The sequence below is a fragment of the Nuphar pumila genome, chromosome 2, assembly GCF_984573655.1.
Source record: "Nuphar pumila chromosome 2, dmNupPumi1.hap1.1, whole genome shotgun sequence".
NCBI classification, from domain to species: domain Eukaryota; kingdom Viridiplantae; phylum Streptophyta; class Magnoliopsida; order Nymphaeales; family Nymphaeaceae; genus Nuphar; species Nuphar pumila.
Genome location: NC_143250.1, coordinates 145,043,143 through 145,056,271, shown reverse-complemented (window position 1 = coordinate 145,056,271; position 13,129 = coordinate 145,043,143). Strand labels below are relative to the sequence as shown.

Below are 13,129 nucleotides of genomic sequence, written 5' to 3'. Positions count from 1 at the left end.
TAGGCGATTTAGTATGAGAATCGGTATCAGCAGATTCACCTGAATCTTTGGCCAAACGATACAGGTCCGATTCCGATACTGACAACATTGGTCTGATCCCAAAGCAGTACTCCCATTCCTCCTGCAAAAATGAGATGACCTTAAAATTGGAGATTCTACCTTTGCCGTACAAACTTGGACCAGCATCTCGTCTTGAATATGCTAGGTATATTCGGATCCTTATCCTGTACCAGCAACTCCAAGTTGAACCCGGGTATTGACCCACGAGGGTTCGGATATGCTTTATCTTTTTTTTTTACCGGATCCCATTCGCCGATCCGATCCACGTAACAAAGAGCCTATAAATAGGTCCCGTTGCAGCTCCCGCCACTCACTCAATGCGCGCCCTCCGAGCTCTTTTCTTCCTAAAGTACCCTTGATCTTTCTCCAGAATCCCATCTCCCCTCACCACTCGCAACTAGCAAGAACCCTTGCCTTCTAGAAGGATGGCGACTCGTGTCTCGCTAGGGTTTCGAGCTCCCGATTTCGAGGTTTTCTCATTCAATCCTTTGCTATTGAATTCTTTGGAATTCTGATCTTTTGTCGTGTTTGTCACTCGATGCGTTCGAATTCGATTTGATTTTCTTATTAATTTTGTTGTTATTTGTAGCTTCCCGAGCCACTGACGGGGAAAGTCTGGAAATTGGAGGATTTTGAGTCTTATCCTGCGTTGCTGGTAACTTTTTCTTCGTGAAGTTTCTGGATTTTTTTTGAGTTTTTTGTCTTATCGGGGTTTTGCTGGAAGAGTTAGGGTTTTGCCCGTATTTTTTTGGTCGAATTTTGCTTTTGATTGACGAATGTCTACGTTTCCTTTTTCATAAAAAGAAAAAGATGGATGAATTTTGTTTGTGATTGCCTTCAACGCTGATTATCTGATCCTTGTTGGTCCGATATTCACTTAATACTGCATTTAGATGATTATGTGAACCAAAAAAAACAATTGATCGTGGAAATGTCGACCCTGATCACTAATGCTGAATGAATTGTGGAATTGGGCGATCAAACCCTAGATTTCATACCGTGTTTGACTTTGCGAAACGAGAGTCTTCGAATCAGTGTGGTTGGTCTAACAACTGTGATGTTCTAGTGATGGATGGCTAGTATAGTAGTATTTTTTTTTTGAAGAAACCATAACCCGAATCATCATTGTCCCATTTTTGTGTGTTTGGTTTCGTGCAATTGGAATCCAGTTCCATACTGTAGATGCTACATTAGAAGTGAAGGATGCAATTCAATTCTTCTGACTGGCGCAGATGATTGTAAAGTCCAACAGAAATAGATAAAAAGTGAAATTTTGATGGAGATGGAATCGGAATGCACCCAATTCAGTCAATTGAAAGACTTTTTTTTAAGTGAGAGATTCAATTTGAGGGGTACTTCTATGCTATCGTTGTTCTGGTCTTGAAGTGTGTACTGATGATGATTTGAGACCGAGTTGTGTTGGTCATATATGCTGCTGAGCTTGGTTTGGTTCTGTTTTGTGGTTCTAATGTTGAATTGGCTGGCTGTAGATGGGTTTATATCGTAGGCATCAGCTTCTGTGGTAAATTGAATTTATCATCATTTTATCATGATGGTTTAAAGATAAATTCAATGTAAAATTGCGATAGGCTCATCTTGTTACTGTTTTTTCTTAACGTCGCAATTTTGACGTGAACTTATCTGGTCTTTCTTTGTATCTTTCTTTACATTTGAAAAGTTTTGGATTACAGAATTTATGGAGATTTTCCAAAATAAAAACCATAACCTTTTTAGGTACCCTGAGATATTTGCATAGGTCCATATTTGACATGTTTAAGAGTTGGTAGTACAGGCCAGAGAAAGTTCCGATCACACCAATTTGTTGCACTAGTCAAGTTCATACCTAGGCCGAGTTGGTACTGGGCCTGAAAACCCTGCACCATGTGCAACTGAGTCAGGTGTTGTAAAGCAATGTGCATTACAGAGATTCACTGATATGATCTAAGGATTATTTGATATCTACCACAGTTACCAGGATCCATACTTTGAACTGCAACTTACAGCCAAAGTGATCTAGGTGAGGGAAACTGAATGCTACTCTCTCGATAATGTCAGTACTGACGTTCTTACTGGTTGGATGTGTATGTTGGATAATGAGGGGAAAGTTGCACAGATGATTATCATATTTGACATGAGGGTTCTTTATTGGAAACTTTTCCTAGTATTCATGTCCAATTCCTCTTAGGCTCTGTTTGGTAGCTGTAGCTGGGGTGGGCTTGAGGATTTGGAATAAAGTTCGATCAGACTCCCACCATCGTAGCTATTTGCAGGAAAGGCACCAATGAGGTGCTTGGGGACCTAAGGAGGAAGTTTAAGGTTTTTCTCCTTTGTTTTATACCCTAAATCAGACTTCTCCAATTCCTCAACTCCATATGCATTGATCCCAAAGAGGAGTGCCTCACCATTGTTTTTTGTAGCAGATTTATAGCACATGCATAAAACAGAAGTTGATCACCCTGCTGTATATGGAGTATATTGTTCATTGCGTTTCTGCTATATAATAGTTCAAAATTTGCTTTCTAAATTGTACAACATTGTCAGAAAAATTTCTGTTGTGCATCTTAATGAAGTATATTACTTAAACTGAAATTTGTCCCTCCCTCACAAAAAAATGATCCATTGGAAAAAGTGGGAGAAGGAAAGACTTCATATCATCAACTTGATTCTGAGGCACCACAGGCTTCTGCAGATGATATTTCATCCACTAAAGCGTGCATATGCTCATTCAAGTCTTGAATCTTGTCTATCATTGAAGGTCATATTGCATTTGAGCATGTGTTAGAAAAAGCCGCAACTTTTCTGATGCATGTTCAAATAGATCTTACTGTGGACATTGCTGTCATTTTTACAGCTCATAGATTTTCTAAAACAAGATTTATTGTGTAGTAAAATACACTGTTATCATATTTTCTCAGGCAGTTTCATGAAGATATATTTTTTATATTTGTTTTTGTTTCTGTGATAAGCATATATAATGGTCCATTGACAAGTCAGTTGTGCAGGTGATGTTTCTTTGCAATCACTGTCCCTTTGTTAAGCACCTCAAAAATGATATTGTGAAGCTAGCAAACACTTATCTGCCGGTACTCTTACTCTGCTTTGCTTCTACTTATATTGTTGGTCTGCAGCCTACATATCTGCACTTCTGGTCTGCAAAATGACAGCATTGGCTAACTAAAAAGGATAAAAGAAACCAAAAATCAAGCATTTGCACTCTCTCCACTTTGATAACCTGACTTTGCTTAGCACATGTGGGGTTCTTTGTCACAAGTTTTTATCTGATACTGCAGAAGAACCTTGCGATTGTAGCAATCTCTTCAAACTCAGTAGAGACTCACCCACAGGTCTGTCTGAATCTATTAGTTTTCATTTCGTTTATATAGTTTGGTTTTTTAAAGACAAGATCTTCAAAATGGTTATCAGATATAAATTTGTAGTAGTAGCAAGGCTTGTTACTGAATTAATACCCCTGTTTGTCATGAGTTACTGGTGCATTGTCAAATTAGTTTACATGTGCTATGTCCTTTCTTGGTTCCTGTTGATTCGCTAGCATGAAACCATTGTGAATGTATCTTAACACGTGCCAGTTGAAATTCTTCTTTACTATGAATTTTCTGTGATCTTTTCATATATTCATTAAGAAATTATATAATATACAAGAAATTTCACAATATATAATGCATAGAAAGGGGATTGAAATTATGACTGGTAGATTGGGAAGTGTTAGGTACCATCATCGTATCCTCATGGTTTTAAATGATCCTTTGTTAGTTGAATATTTCTATCATGTATTTTCATGTTCATATCATCACAATTAAAATTTTTAAGTCTACATGTTCTAATCCATTGCTTGTGACCTTTCCTGCATGTTGGATTTTTTTGGAACCCTTAAACTATTTCAATGCATCAAAAAATTTAAGCTCAAGGAGGCTTACTCAATGTTGTATTCAGTATGATATTTTTGCTATGGAAACTTTTCCTTATTGTGGCTGCCCATCCAAGATACAGCCTCTGTTACATCTTTTAGTAGTCATCGTGGCTTAAGGTACTCATAATTGAGTCTATGGCTTTTGTTCTTTCCAATGGTGGCTGTTGAAAATGCATCACTTCTTAATAAAAATATCTCCTGGTTATGTTGCTACTATGAATGGCACAATTCATTTTGCAAAATCTGTTTTCATAGTCGAGAGGTTATCCCCATGAATTTTCTTATTCTAATTTTGTTTTATTTATTTATTTATTTTATTTGGTGATGTTCTTATTTGAAAGAATCTTGAGAGCTCACTTACTCTTACATCCTTAATCAACAATAAAAGATCAAGCTATGCTTAATGCATAACAGAATAAACAGAAGTTCAGAACAGGTTGAGGAGATTAATAATTTAAGATCAAGAATTTGCTAAAGAATGACGAAAGAGTGGGCACTGTTGGGACTTTTATTCCTTCTCACAGCCAGTACAAATGAGATAATGAGCTAATAATATAGCTGTCTTCAGCATGCCACTCAGAATTATGTGTTGTACTTTATAGAGAAATTGGTTTCTCTCTGGTCCTGAATACTCTTGTTATTGAAGAGATTGTTCTTTTAATGCTAGTGAGAACACTTAAGATTGTAGATGTAACCCCCTCTGGTGAGATCGCCGGATGGGATAAGCGTTAAACGAAAAAAAAACCAAAAAGGGGAAAGTCAGTTTCTCAATTAGGGAAACCGTCTTTCCCACGAAAGAGCGGGGGATGAGGATAAACCTCACCTCCCAAAATCCGTGGAGGGTGAGGCTTATCCTCACCCTCGCAGCCTCCCTCCACCGCACCTCAACGAGCGGCAGAGGGAGAGACAGAGCGAGGGCGACACAAAGGGTGAGAGAGAAGAGGCGGCTTACCGGCAGCGGCATCGGCAAGGTGAGCACCCTCCTCCTCGTCTCCTTCACCTTCTTCTTTCTTTTCGTTTTCGGTGAGTGAGGGCCGGCAACCATGACTGCCGACGATTTACAGAGAAAAAAAAAACAGAGGTTAAGAGAGAGAGAGAGAGAGAGAGAGAGAGAGAGAGAGAGAGAGAGAGAGAGAGATGTCGATGGGCGACCCCCCCTGTCGGAGAGAAGGACAGAGAGGGCCGACCTCTCTGTTTAAGAAGAAGAGGAAAGCGAAAGGGGGAAGGGGCAATGCCTCTTTTCCCCTTCTGTTAGGGTTTTATCGGGGGGGGGGGGGGGACTGGGTCGGTTTGGGTGCGACCCAGACTGAATCGGGTCGTTCTGGGCGCGATCCAGACCAAACCTGTTAGTCTGGGTCACGCCCAGACCGAGGCAATAAAAAATAAAATAAAAAATAAGGGGCCGGTTTGGCCTGGGTGCGACCAGATCGAACCAGGTCGGTCCGGGTCGCACCCAGACCGGACCGAGCAAGTGAAAAAAAAAGATTCAATTGGACTGATTCGGATCAAACCGGTTCATGTGGAGTCGGGTTTGGATCAACCCGAGTCCGACCGAACCAGTTCGATCTGATTGGATCTGGGTTCTTAGTGTGGATCCTGTTTGATCTGAACCGGTTCTGGATCCAGACTGATTGTTTTGAATCTGATTTGATCAGTCTTGGAACCATATCAGAACTGGGTCTAGATCAGACTGTTTTGGATCCAGTCAGACAGTTCTGGATCCAGTCAGAATGTATGGATCCAGTCAGACTATTCTGGATCCAATCAAACTATTATGGATCCTGTCAGAATGTTCTGGATCCAGTCAGACCATTCTAGATCCAGTCAGACTGTTCTGGACCCAGATGAGTACCAGATCTGGATCCAGTTGAACTGTATTGGATCTAGATCATAGATGGATCTGGATCGGGTAATTCTAGAATTATACCAAAATTCGAAATGACCATAATACCCTTTTGGGTACCCGAGATCCATTTTGGTAAAATGAACATAACTTCGAACTCAAAATTGAGTGAGGTTTGGTGCGTTGGACTCGTATCGAAGAGAGGAACCTACTTACTCAGTAGTTCTGGTTAAATTAGTGACACAAAAATCGAGGTTTCATGAGTCAATTCAGGAGAGATATTTTGATAATTCTGCAAGAAGTTTTGTACATTAATGCGAGCATGTTTGTGTAATGACCAAATCCTACTATTAGAGCACCTTGAGACTCGATTGCGGTGAAATCACAGTGTTCGCACTGGAAGTAAGGGATATTATAAGTAATTTTAGATGTGAATAAATATTTTTACGTTGTATGTTATTGTGATGTTGTGAATGAATTTGAGTAGCGTGATAGTATTCGAGTGAGATCATGACATGCATAAAAATTTTCATTCTTGACATTCCGAGTTGAATTTATATACATATTGTTGTGATATGCATGTTAGTAGTGGTTTGTCATGCATGTTAGAAAGAGATTAGATTTGTAAACGCATGTCTATGTGGTTATTAATATTATGCATTATGATGAAATTATGTTTAGATTGAAGTCTCATTTATTCTATTCATGTTGTATGAATGAATATTTTGAGATCATTGCATCAACCTTCAACTCAGCCGTATTTTGACTTTTCTTGGAAGGATACGTCGCAAACTCCTTCAACTTGGAGATGTTCCGCATCTTCTTTGGTCCCAAGAATTATATTAAGGATGTTGTCTCTTTTAATTGAAGTATCTTGATAATCTTTCGTGCTCTTTTAAGACATAAAAAGTGAGTTTCTTGGGATTGGGCGAGAATCTCATCACATCAACCTTTAACTTAGCTGTGTTCTGATTTTCTTAAGAAGGACACGCTACAAACTCCTTCAACTTGGAGATATTTCACATCCCTTTTTATTCTCAAGAAGTGAACCAGGTAGTCCTTGCCACACAAGTTGCCACTTTCGGGATTTAAGGGGTCCTGCATGCTTAGTGAGAGATGCGTGTGAGTCTTAAGGTCATCATGAGATTTAAGAACGAGATTCATTGTGATTAGTTCATGATAACACTCGTGAGAGAACGAGTGAATTACGAGTTTGAGAATATGGTTCAATATGTTGAACTTAGTCATGACTTAGGGTTACACTCACATCGGGTTTGAGACTCTGGAGGACCATGGATGGTTGATAACCATCATGGTTAGGATGTAGCATGAATCATACCGAGATTGAGAGCTTGACCTCCCGGCTAACTACCGGTGGGGTCCCTGTGGTGGTTCATTGCAGTGCCTGGTGGTCCGGGGACCACTAAAAGTGTATGGTTCATTGTCTGGACAACATGTAGAATTCAGGTGTTCTACGGGGTTGCTACGCCCATAGACGACTATGACCGGTATAACCGACCTAGTGATAGTTGTTTTGAGAGAGTGTTGAGAAAGTTAATGGGGGGTAATTAAAATATACCAACTTGTGTGGTGTGTTGAAAACTAAACTAAGACTAGGGGCTTAGAGCCCACTACTGTTGTAAGTTTAAGTATTTATTTGCTTATAATTATTCTTTACTGGGTTGTAGACTTACCCCATGTTTAATCACACCTGTAGGTTGCAGGCACACTAGCACAAACAAAGCTTGATCAACTTCTTATTCTTCGGCAGAGTATTTGGTAGTTTTTAATTTCATGTCATTGAACACTAAGGTATCTGTTATTTGCTTTTGTTATGAATGATGAACATTTTAAGGAAAGTGATTATTGGAATAAAAATAAAGAAAAAAAAATTTTAGCCACGTTTTCTCTCCTGAGGTCCCAGATCTGGGTATTACAAAGTGGTATCAGAGCCAGGTTTACACAAAGAAGTTCATCATTCATAACAAGTTTATTAACATAGAATATGATATAAGTCTCTGCTCGATAAAGACACGTTAGTAATTAGATTATTTATGATTAAGAAATGGCTAGCGAGCACAACAACCACGAAGACCTTAGAGCATAAGAACATTATGAACCACTCGTTGTAGGAAGAAAGAAATTTGTCGCTGCAATGACAAAGGCAACTGGAGTCATGGCAAACATGACTCAAATCGTTAGAGATCTTACATCACGGCCTCCACCGATTTACATCATAGCGGGAGATAGAAATGCTTGCCGTCATGACTACCCCTACACTGCTCAGGGGCGACAGACACAGTCTTACGAGCGAGGGATTCACTAGAGAGTTTGGTCAGTACGTGCTCAGATGAGGAGAGATTGGATTGCAGCTCGAGGAAGAGTCGCAAGGAGAGCATCCCCTAGCGCAAACTTTGCATCTCGAGGAGGCTCTCGTATGACCAGTGCACGGGGACGATATATGTCTCGAGCTAGTGATGTGGCTACAATGAGTGTAACCAATCGAGAAGCTTCACACCCAGTTGGAGAGTTCCTTTCTGAAGAAACTAGGAGGGCGACAATTCAGGCTGCGGAAGCAGCATGACAGGCTGCTGAAGCAAACAAGAGCGACCCATGATTAAGGCATCGATAGGCAGCTTCAGGGAGTTCGGAGGAAGGAGGCGAGGATGAAGACCCCACTGATGATCCTGCCTCACCTACCTACACTCCTGCCTTACCTACCCATACTTCCTCTACACCAACCTACACACCTGCTTCACCCCAGAATGACCTGAACGTCCTTCCTACGAATCACCTTCAGCAGATACGAAGGAGTTCAGGAAAAGGACCATGCTTCAAGTGGATTGAAGAGTGACATGGCGAAACATTAGGAATAGCGAGTTTATTAGTTTAGCTTTACATTCTTGTCTTGCATTGTTTTCTTCTTGCTTGCTAATAATATTTTTTTACATGTACTAGATTGATTGATGAAATAAAACAAGATATTTTGATCAATGCGTGTCATAATTGTTTGTGTGTATTGAAATTCATATGAGTATAATTGAACCAAATAATGACAACCTCATTACGTGATAATTTCAACACAGTATATATGGCCACTCGTAGGGGAACGTCTTATCTATCTAAGGACACGGTGGTCGTTAGGCGAGAGATGGGTCGGCTCAATGTAGCAGTTGGGAATGATGAACACCTTACTGGACCATCCCGGAGGGCGCCTTCATCACCTCTCACGATGGAGGATGCTCAAGAGCATCGAACGCCTTCGTTTGTTGGTGCCCCTGAAAGTCAGGCCCCTCGTGAGGATGAGGGGCATAGTATGGCGATCCTAAAAGGATCACCAACAAGAAGTTCAGCAGGGGGGGGAGAATGAAGATACCTCCCGAGTTCACCACGAATCAAATATTATACGAACTCTTGCAAGTGACTCGAGCTCAACAGAGTCAGCGTCAAACAGTTATCTCTGGCATCAATAACATGCAACCTTCACTTTTCGATGGTACTCCTGATGGTGTTGCAACAAAAAATTGGCTAATGTAAGTGGAAAAGGCCTGGATGCCATAGAGTGTCCAAAAGATCAGAGAGTGTGGATAGCCGTGTCAAATTTGACTGGCGATGCGGAGCACTTGTGGAGATTCATTAGGGATACCTTGGAGCAGGATACATATTTGCTTTGGTCTACCTTCATGAGAAGATTCTATAGGCAATTCTTTTCGAAGTGCCAAAGAGTGGAAAAAGAAGAAAAATTCAGGAAGCTGAAGCAGAGCGATATGACGGTAGCCCAGTATACAGCTCGTTTCAACTCTCTTTCTCGTTTTGCCAAGTCCTTGGTGGCAAATGAGAAAGAGAAGTGTAGACATTTTGAGAGGGGCTTGAGACCCGAAATTCTGAAGTTGGTCGGGCCACAACAGAGAAAGAAATATAGTCGGCTTGTGGACTATGCCTCCATATATGAGTTCTGGGAGATGAGGATCAAAGAAAAGCCCCAAGAAAAGGAAAAGCCTAAGACTGAAGACAAGACCCAACATAATGGTGGCAATGGGGCAGAGTCATCTCTAAGAAAGTTTCAGTATAGAGAAATATTCCAACGGGAAAATCAGAGGCAGTACGGAGCTCAAACCCCTGGTCAGAACCAGGGTAAGCAAACCAAGAATGCAGGGAGATCACAAGCAAAGAGGCAAAAGATTCAGAAGCCAGCCCAATCAGACAACGTATGCAGGACTTGTGGTCCTTAGAGGCATGAGGGCAAATGTGACTTAAGGAATGTGAGGTGTTTCAACTGCCAACAGATGGGCCACTATGCCAATGACTGCTCCCAACCAGATCGAAGGAGTGACGCACCTCCGAAACAGAAGCCCATGGTACCAAGGCCCGCTTACGCAACTGCTTTTCAAGAAGCTCTTGCTAGTCCTGGAGTGGTTGAAGGTACACTCTCTATTTCTGGTATTCTTGCACATGTATTGTTTGACTCTAGAGCTACGCATAGTTTCGTTACTTTAACTTTTGGAAAACAGTTGCCTGTTGCACCTTCACGATTGAATGTTTCTTACTTGATAGAAATACATGTAGGCGAGTCCACCATTGTGGACACGGTATATAACAATTGTATAGTGAATATAGGAGATTGTGAGTTGCCTGTGAACTTATTGCAACTCGATTTTAAGGATATAGATGTCGTGCTCGGCATGGACTGGTTGTCAGACTATCATGCCACAATACTGTAGAAAGAAGAGTATCAATTTTCAACACCCCCAGACTCTAACTTTCACATATCAGGGTGTTAGAAAACTACCAAAACCAATGATCATATCTTGTCTAAAAGCCAATAAATATATTAAAAAAGGATGCATGAGATTCTTGGTCTACATGAAGACTGAAGAGAGAGAAGAACTCACTATATCTGACATGGACATAGTGCGAGAATATGCTGATGTTTTTTTAGAAGATCTTTTCGGTCTTCCCCCCTAATCAAGAAATTGAGTTTCAAATTGATCTTGTTCTGGGAACAACGCTCATTTCGAAGGCTCCTTATCGGATGGGACCCACAGAACTTAAGGAGCAACTACAAGAGTTACTGGAGAAATGTTTTATTCGTCCGTCAGTATCTTCTTATGGTGCTTCAATTTTGTTCGTCAAGAAGAATGATGGATCACTGCAGATGTGCATAGATTATCGACAGCTAAATGCAGTAACCATCAAGAATAAATATCCGTTACCACGAATTGATGATTTGTTCGATCAACTTCAAGGAGCTGCATGCTTCTCGAAGTTGGATCTGAGATCGAGTTATCATTAAATGAAAATTAAGAAAGATGATGTGGCTAAGACGATTTTCAGATCAAGATATGACCATTATGAATTCTTGGTCATGCCTTTTGGTCTGACTAATGCACCAGCAACCTTCATGGATATGATGAATAGAGTTTTCAGATCATATTTGAATAAGTTCGTGGTGATATTTGTTGATGACATCCTCATTTATTCCACAACGAGAGAGCAACACGAAGAACACCTGAGGATAGTTCTGCAAACACTAAGAGAACATCAACTCTATGCCAAATTCTCTAAGTGTGCTTTTTGGTTGGAACAACTGTCTTTCCTTGGACATATTGTTTCTAAAGACGGAATTATGGTAGACCCTGCGAAGATTGAAGCAGTCACCAATTGGACTAGACCCAAGAATCCTACCGAGATTCATAGTTTCTTGGGATTGGCTGGATACTACCGACGATTCGTAGAAGGGTTTTCTCTATTAGCAGCTCTAATGGAAAAGCTCACTAAGGACGTAAAGTTCGAGTGGAATGACAAGTGTGAGCAAAGTTTTCAGGAGATTAAGAAGCGTTTGACCACTGCTCCAGTATTGGTCTTACCTTCTAGAGCCGGAGGTTTCACTATTTATAGTGATGCCTCTCATAAGGGATTGACTTGCGTTCTGATGCAGCATGGTAAGGTGATAGCTTACGCATCTCGTCAACTCAAAACGCATGAAGTCAACTATCCGATGCATGACTTGGAACTTGCAACAATTATTTTTGTCCTCAAAATATGGAGACACTACTTATATGGCGAACAATTTGATGTTTTTACCGACCATCAAAGCCTTAAATACTTGTTTTAGCAAAGAGACTTGAACTTGAGACCGAGGAGATGACTGAAAGTTTTAAAAGATTATGATTTTGAGCTGAAGTATCATCCTAGAAAAGCAAACGTAGTCACTGATGCTCTCAGCAGGAAGTCAAGAGCATTAGCCAGACTCGCAGATTGAGATTTATTTTCTTCGGTCGCATATCAGAAAGCAGAAGCCTAATGCTTATCAGGACGATTACTATTCGTGCAAACCACATTGAGATCAGAATTGTGGGATCAAATTAAGAAAAAACAACCATTAGACCCAGAGTTGTCCCAAGTGAGACATAAGATTACAAAAAGTGAGGAGTCAGACTTCAGAGTTGATGATCAAGGATTTTTCAAATTTTGTAATAGAGTGTGCATTCTAAAGGATAATCAACTTAGACATCAGTTATTAGACGAGGCACACCACTCTAAATATGCCATCCACCCTGACAACAACAAAATGTATCGAGATTTGAAAGATACATTTTGGTGGAGCGGTATGAAGAAAGACATTGCTGAATTTGTAAGCAAGTGTCTGGTGTGTCAGCAAGTGAAGATTGAACACCAACGACCATGTGAATTACTGCAACCACTTCTCTTACCTGAATGAAAATGGGCAGATATCACGATGGACTTTGTCTCAGGACTTCAAAAAACCAAGAATGTGATGGATTCGGTATGGGTGATTGTAGACAGGCTAACTAAGTCAGCTCACTTTTTGGCCTGTAAGACAACTCACTCTTGTGACCAGTTGGCGCAGTTGTTTATCAAAGATATTGTCAGACTTCATGGAGTACTAAATTTGATTGTTTCGGATAGAGACTCAAAATTCAAGTCGCGATTCTGGCAGAGTTTCCAGGAAGCTACGGGGATGCAAATAAAAATAAACACGACATTTCACCCCCAGTCTGACGAACAGTCGGAACGAACCATTCAAACCCTGGAAGACATGCTACGAGCATGTACCTTAGAGTATAGTGACTCGTGGAACGATATTTTACCTTTGATGAAATTTGCCTATAATAATAGCTTCCAAGCAAGTATAGGCATGACTCTATTTAAGGCGTTGTATGGACAACAATGTTGAGCGCCTTTGTGTTGGGATGAGGTCGGAGAAAGAAGGTTGTTAGGGCTTGATTTGGTGCAGGATGGCAGACCAAGTGAGATTTATTCAAGAACGTCTTTTG

The 13,129-nt window shown here is 40.6% G+C and overlaps 1 protein-coding gene across 1 annotated transcript in view; it reads left to right on the top strand.

The window, feature by feature from the left end:
* The first annotated feature begins 368 nt into the window (after positions 1–368).
* LOC149847465 (uncharacterized) overlaps positions 369–13,129 on the top strand; it is a 52,383-nt gene continuing 39,622 nt past the window's right edge. The window contains exons 1-4 of the mRNA XM_089998430.1: positions 369–530; positions 650–715; positions 3,063–3,143; positions 3,351–3,404. Coding sequence (XP_089854556.1) covers positions 486–530; positions 650–715; positions 3,063–3,143; positions 3,351–3,404 — 246 coding nt within the window. The 5' untranslated portion in view covers positions 369–485. The remainder of the gene's footprint in view (positions 531–649; positions 716–3,062; positions 3,144–3,350; positions 3,405–13,129) is intronic.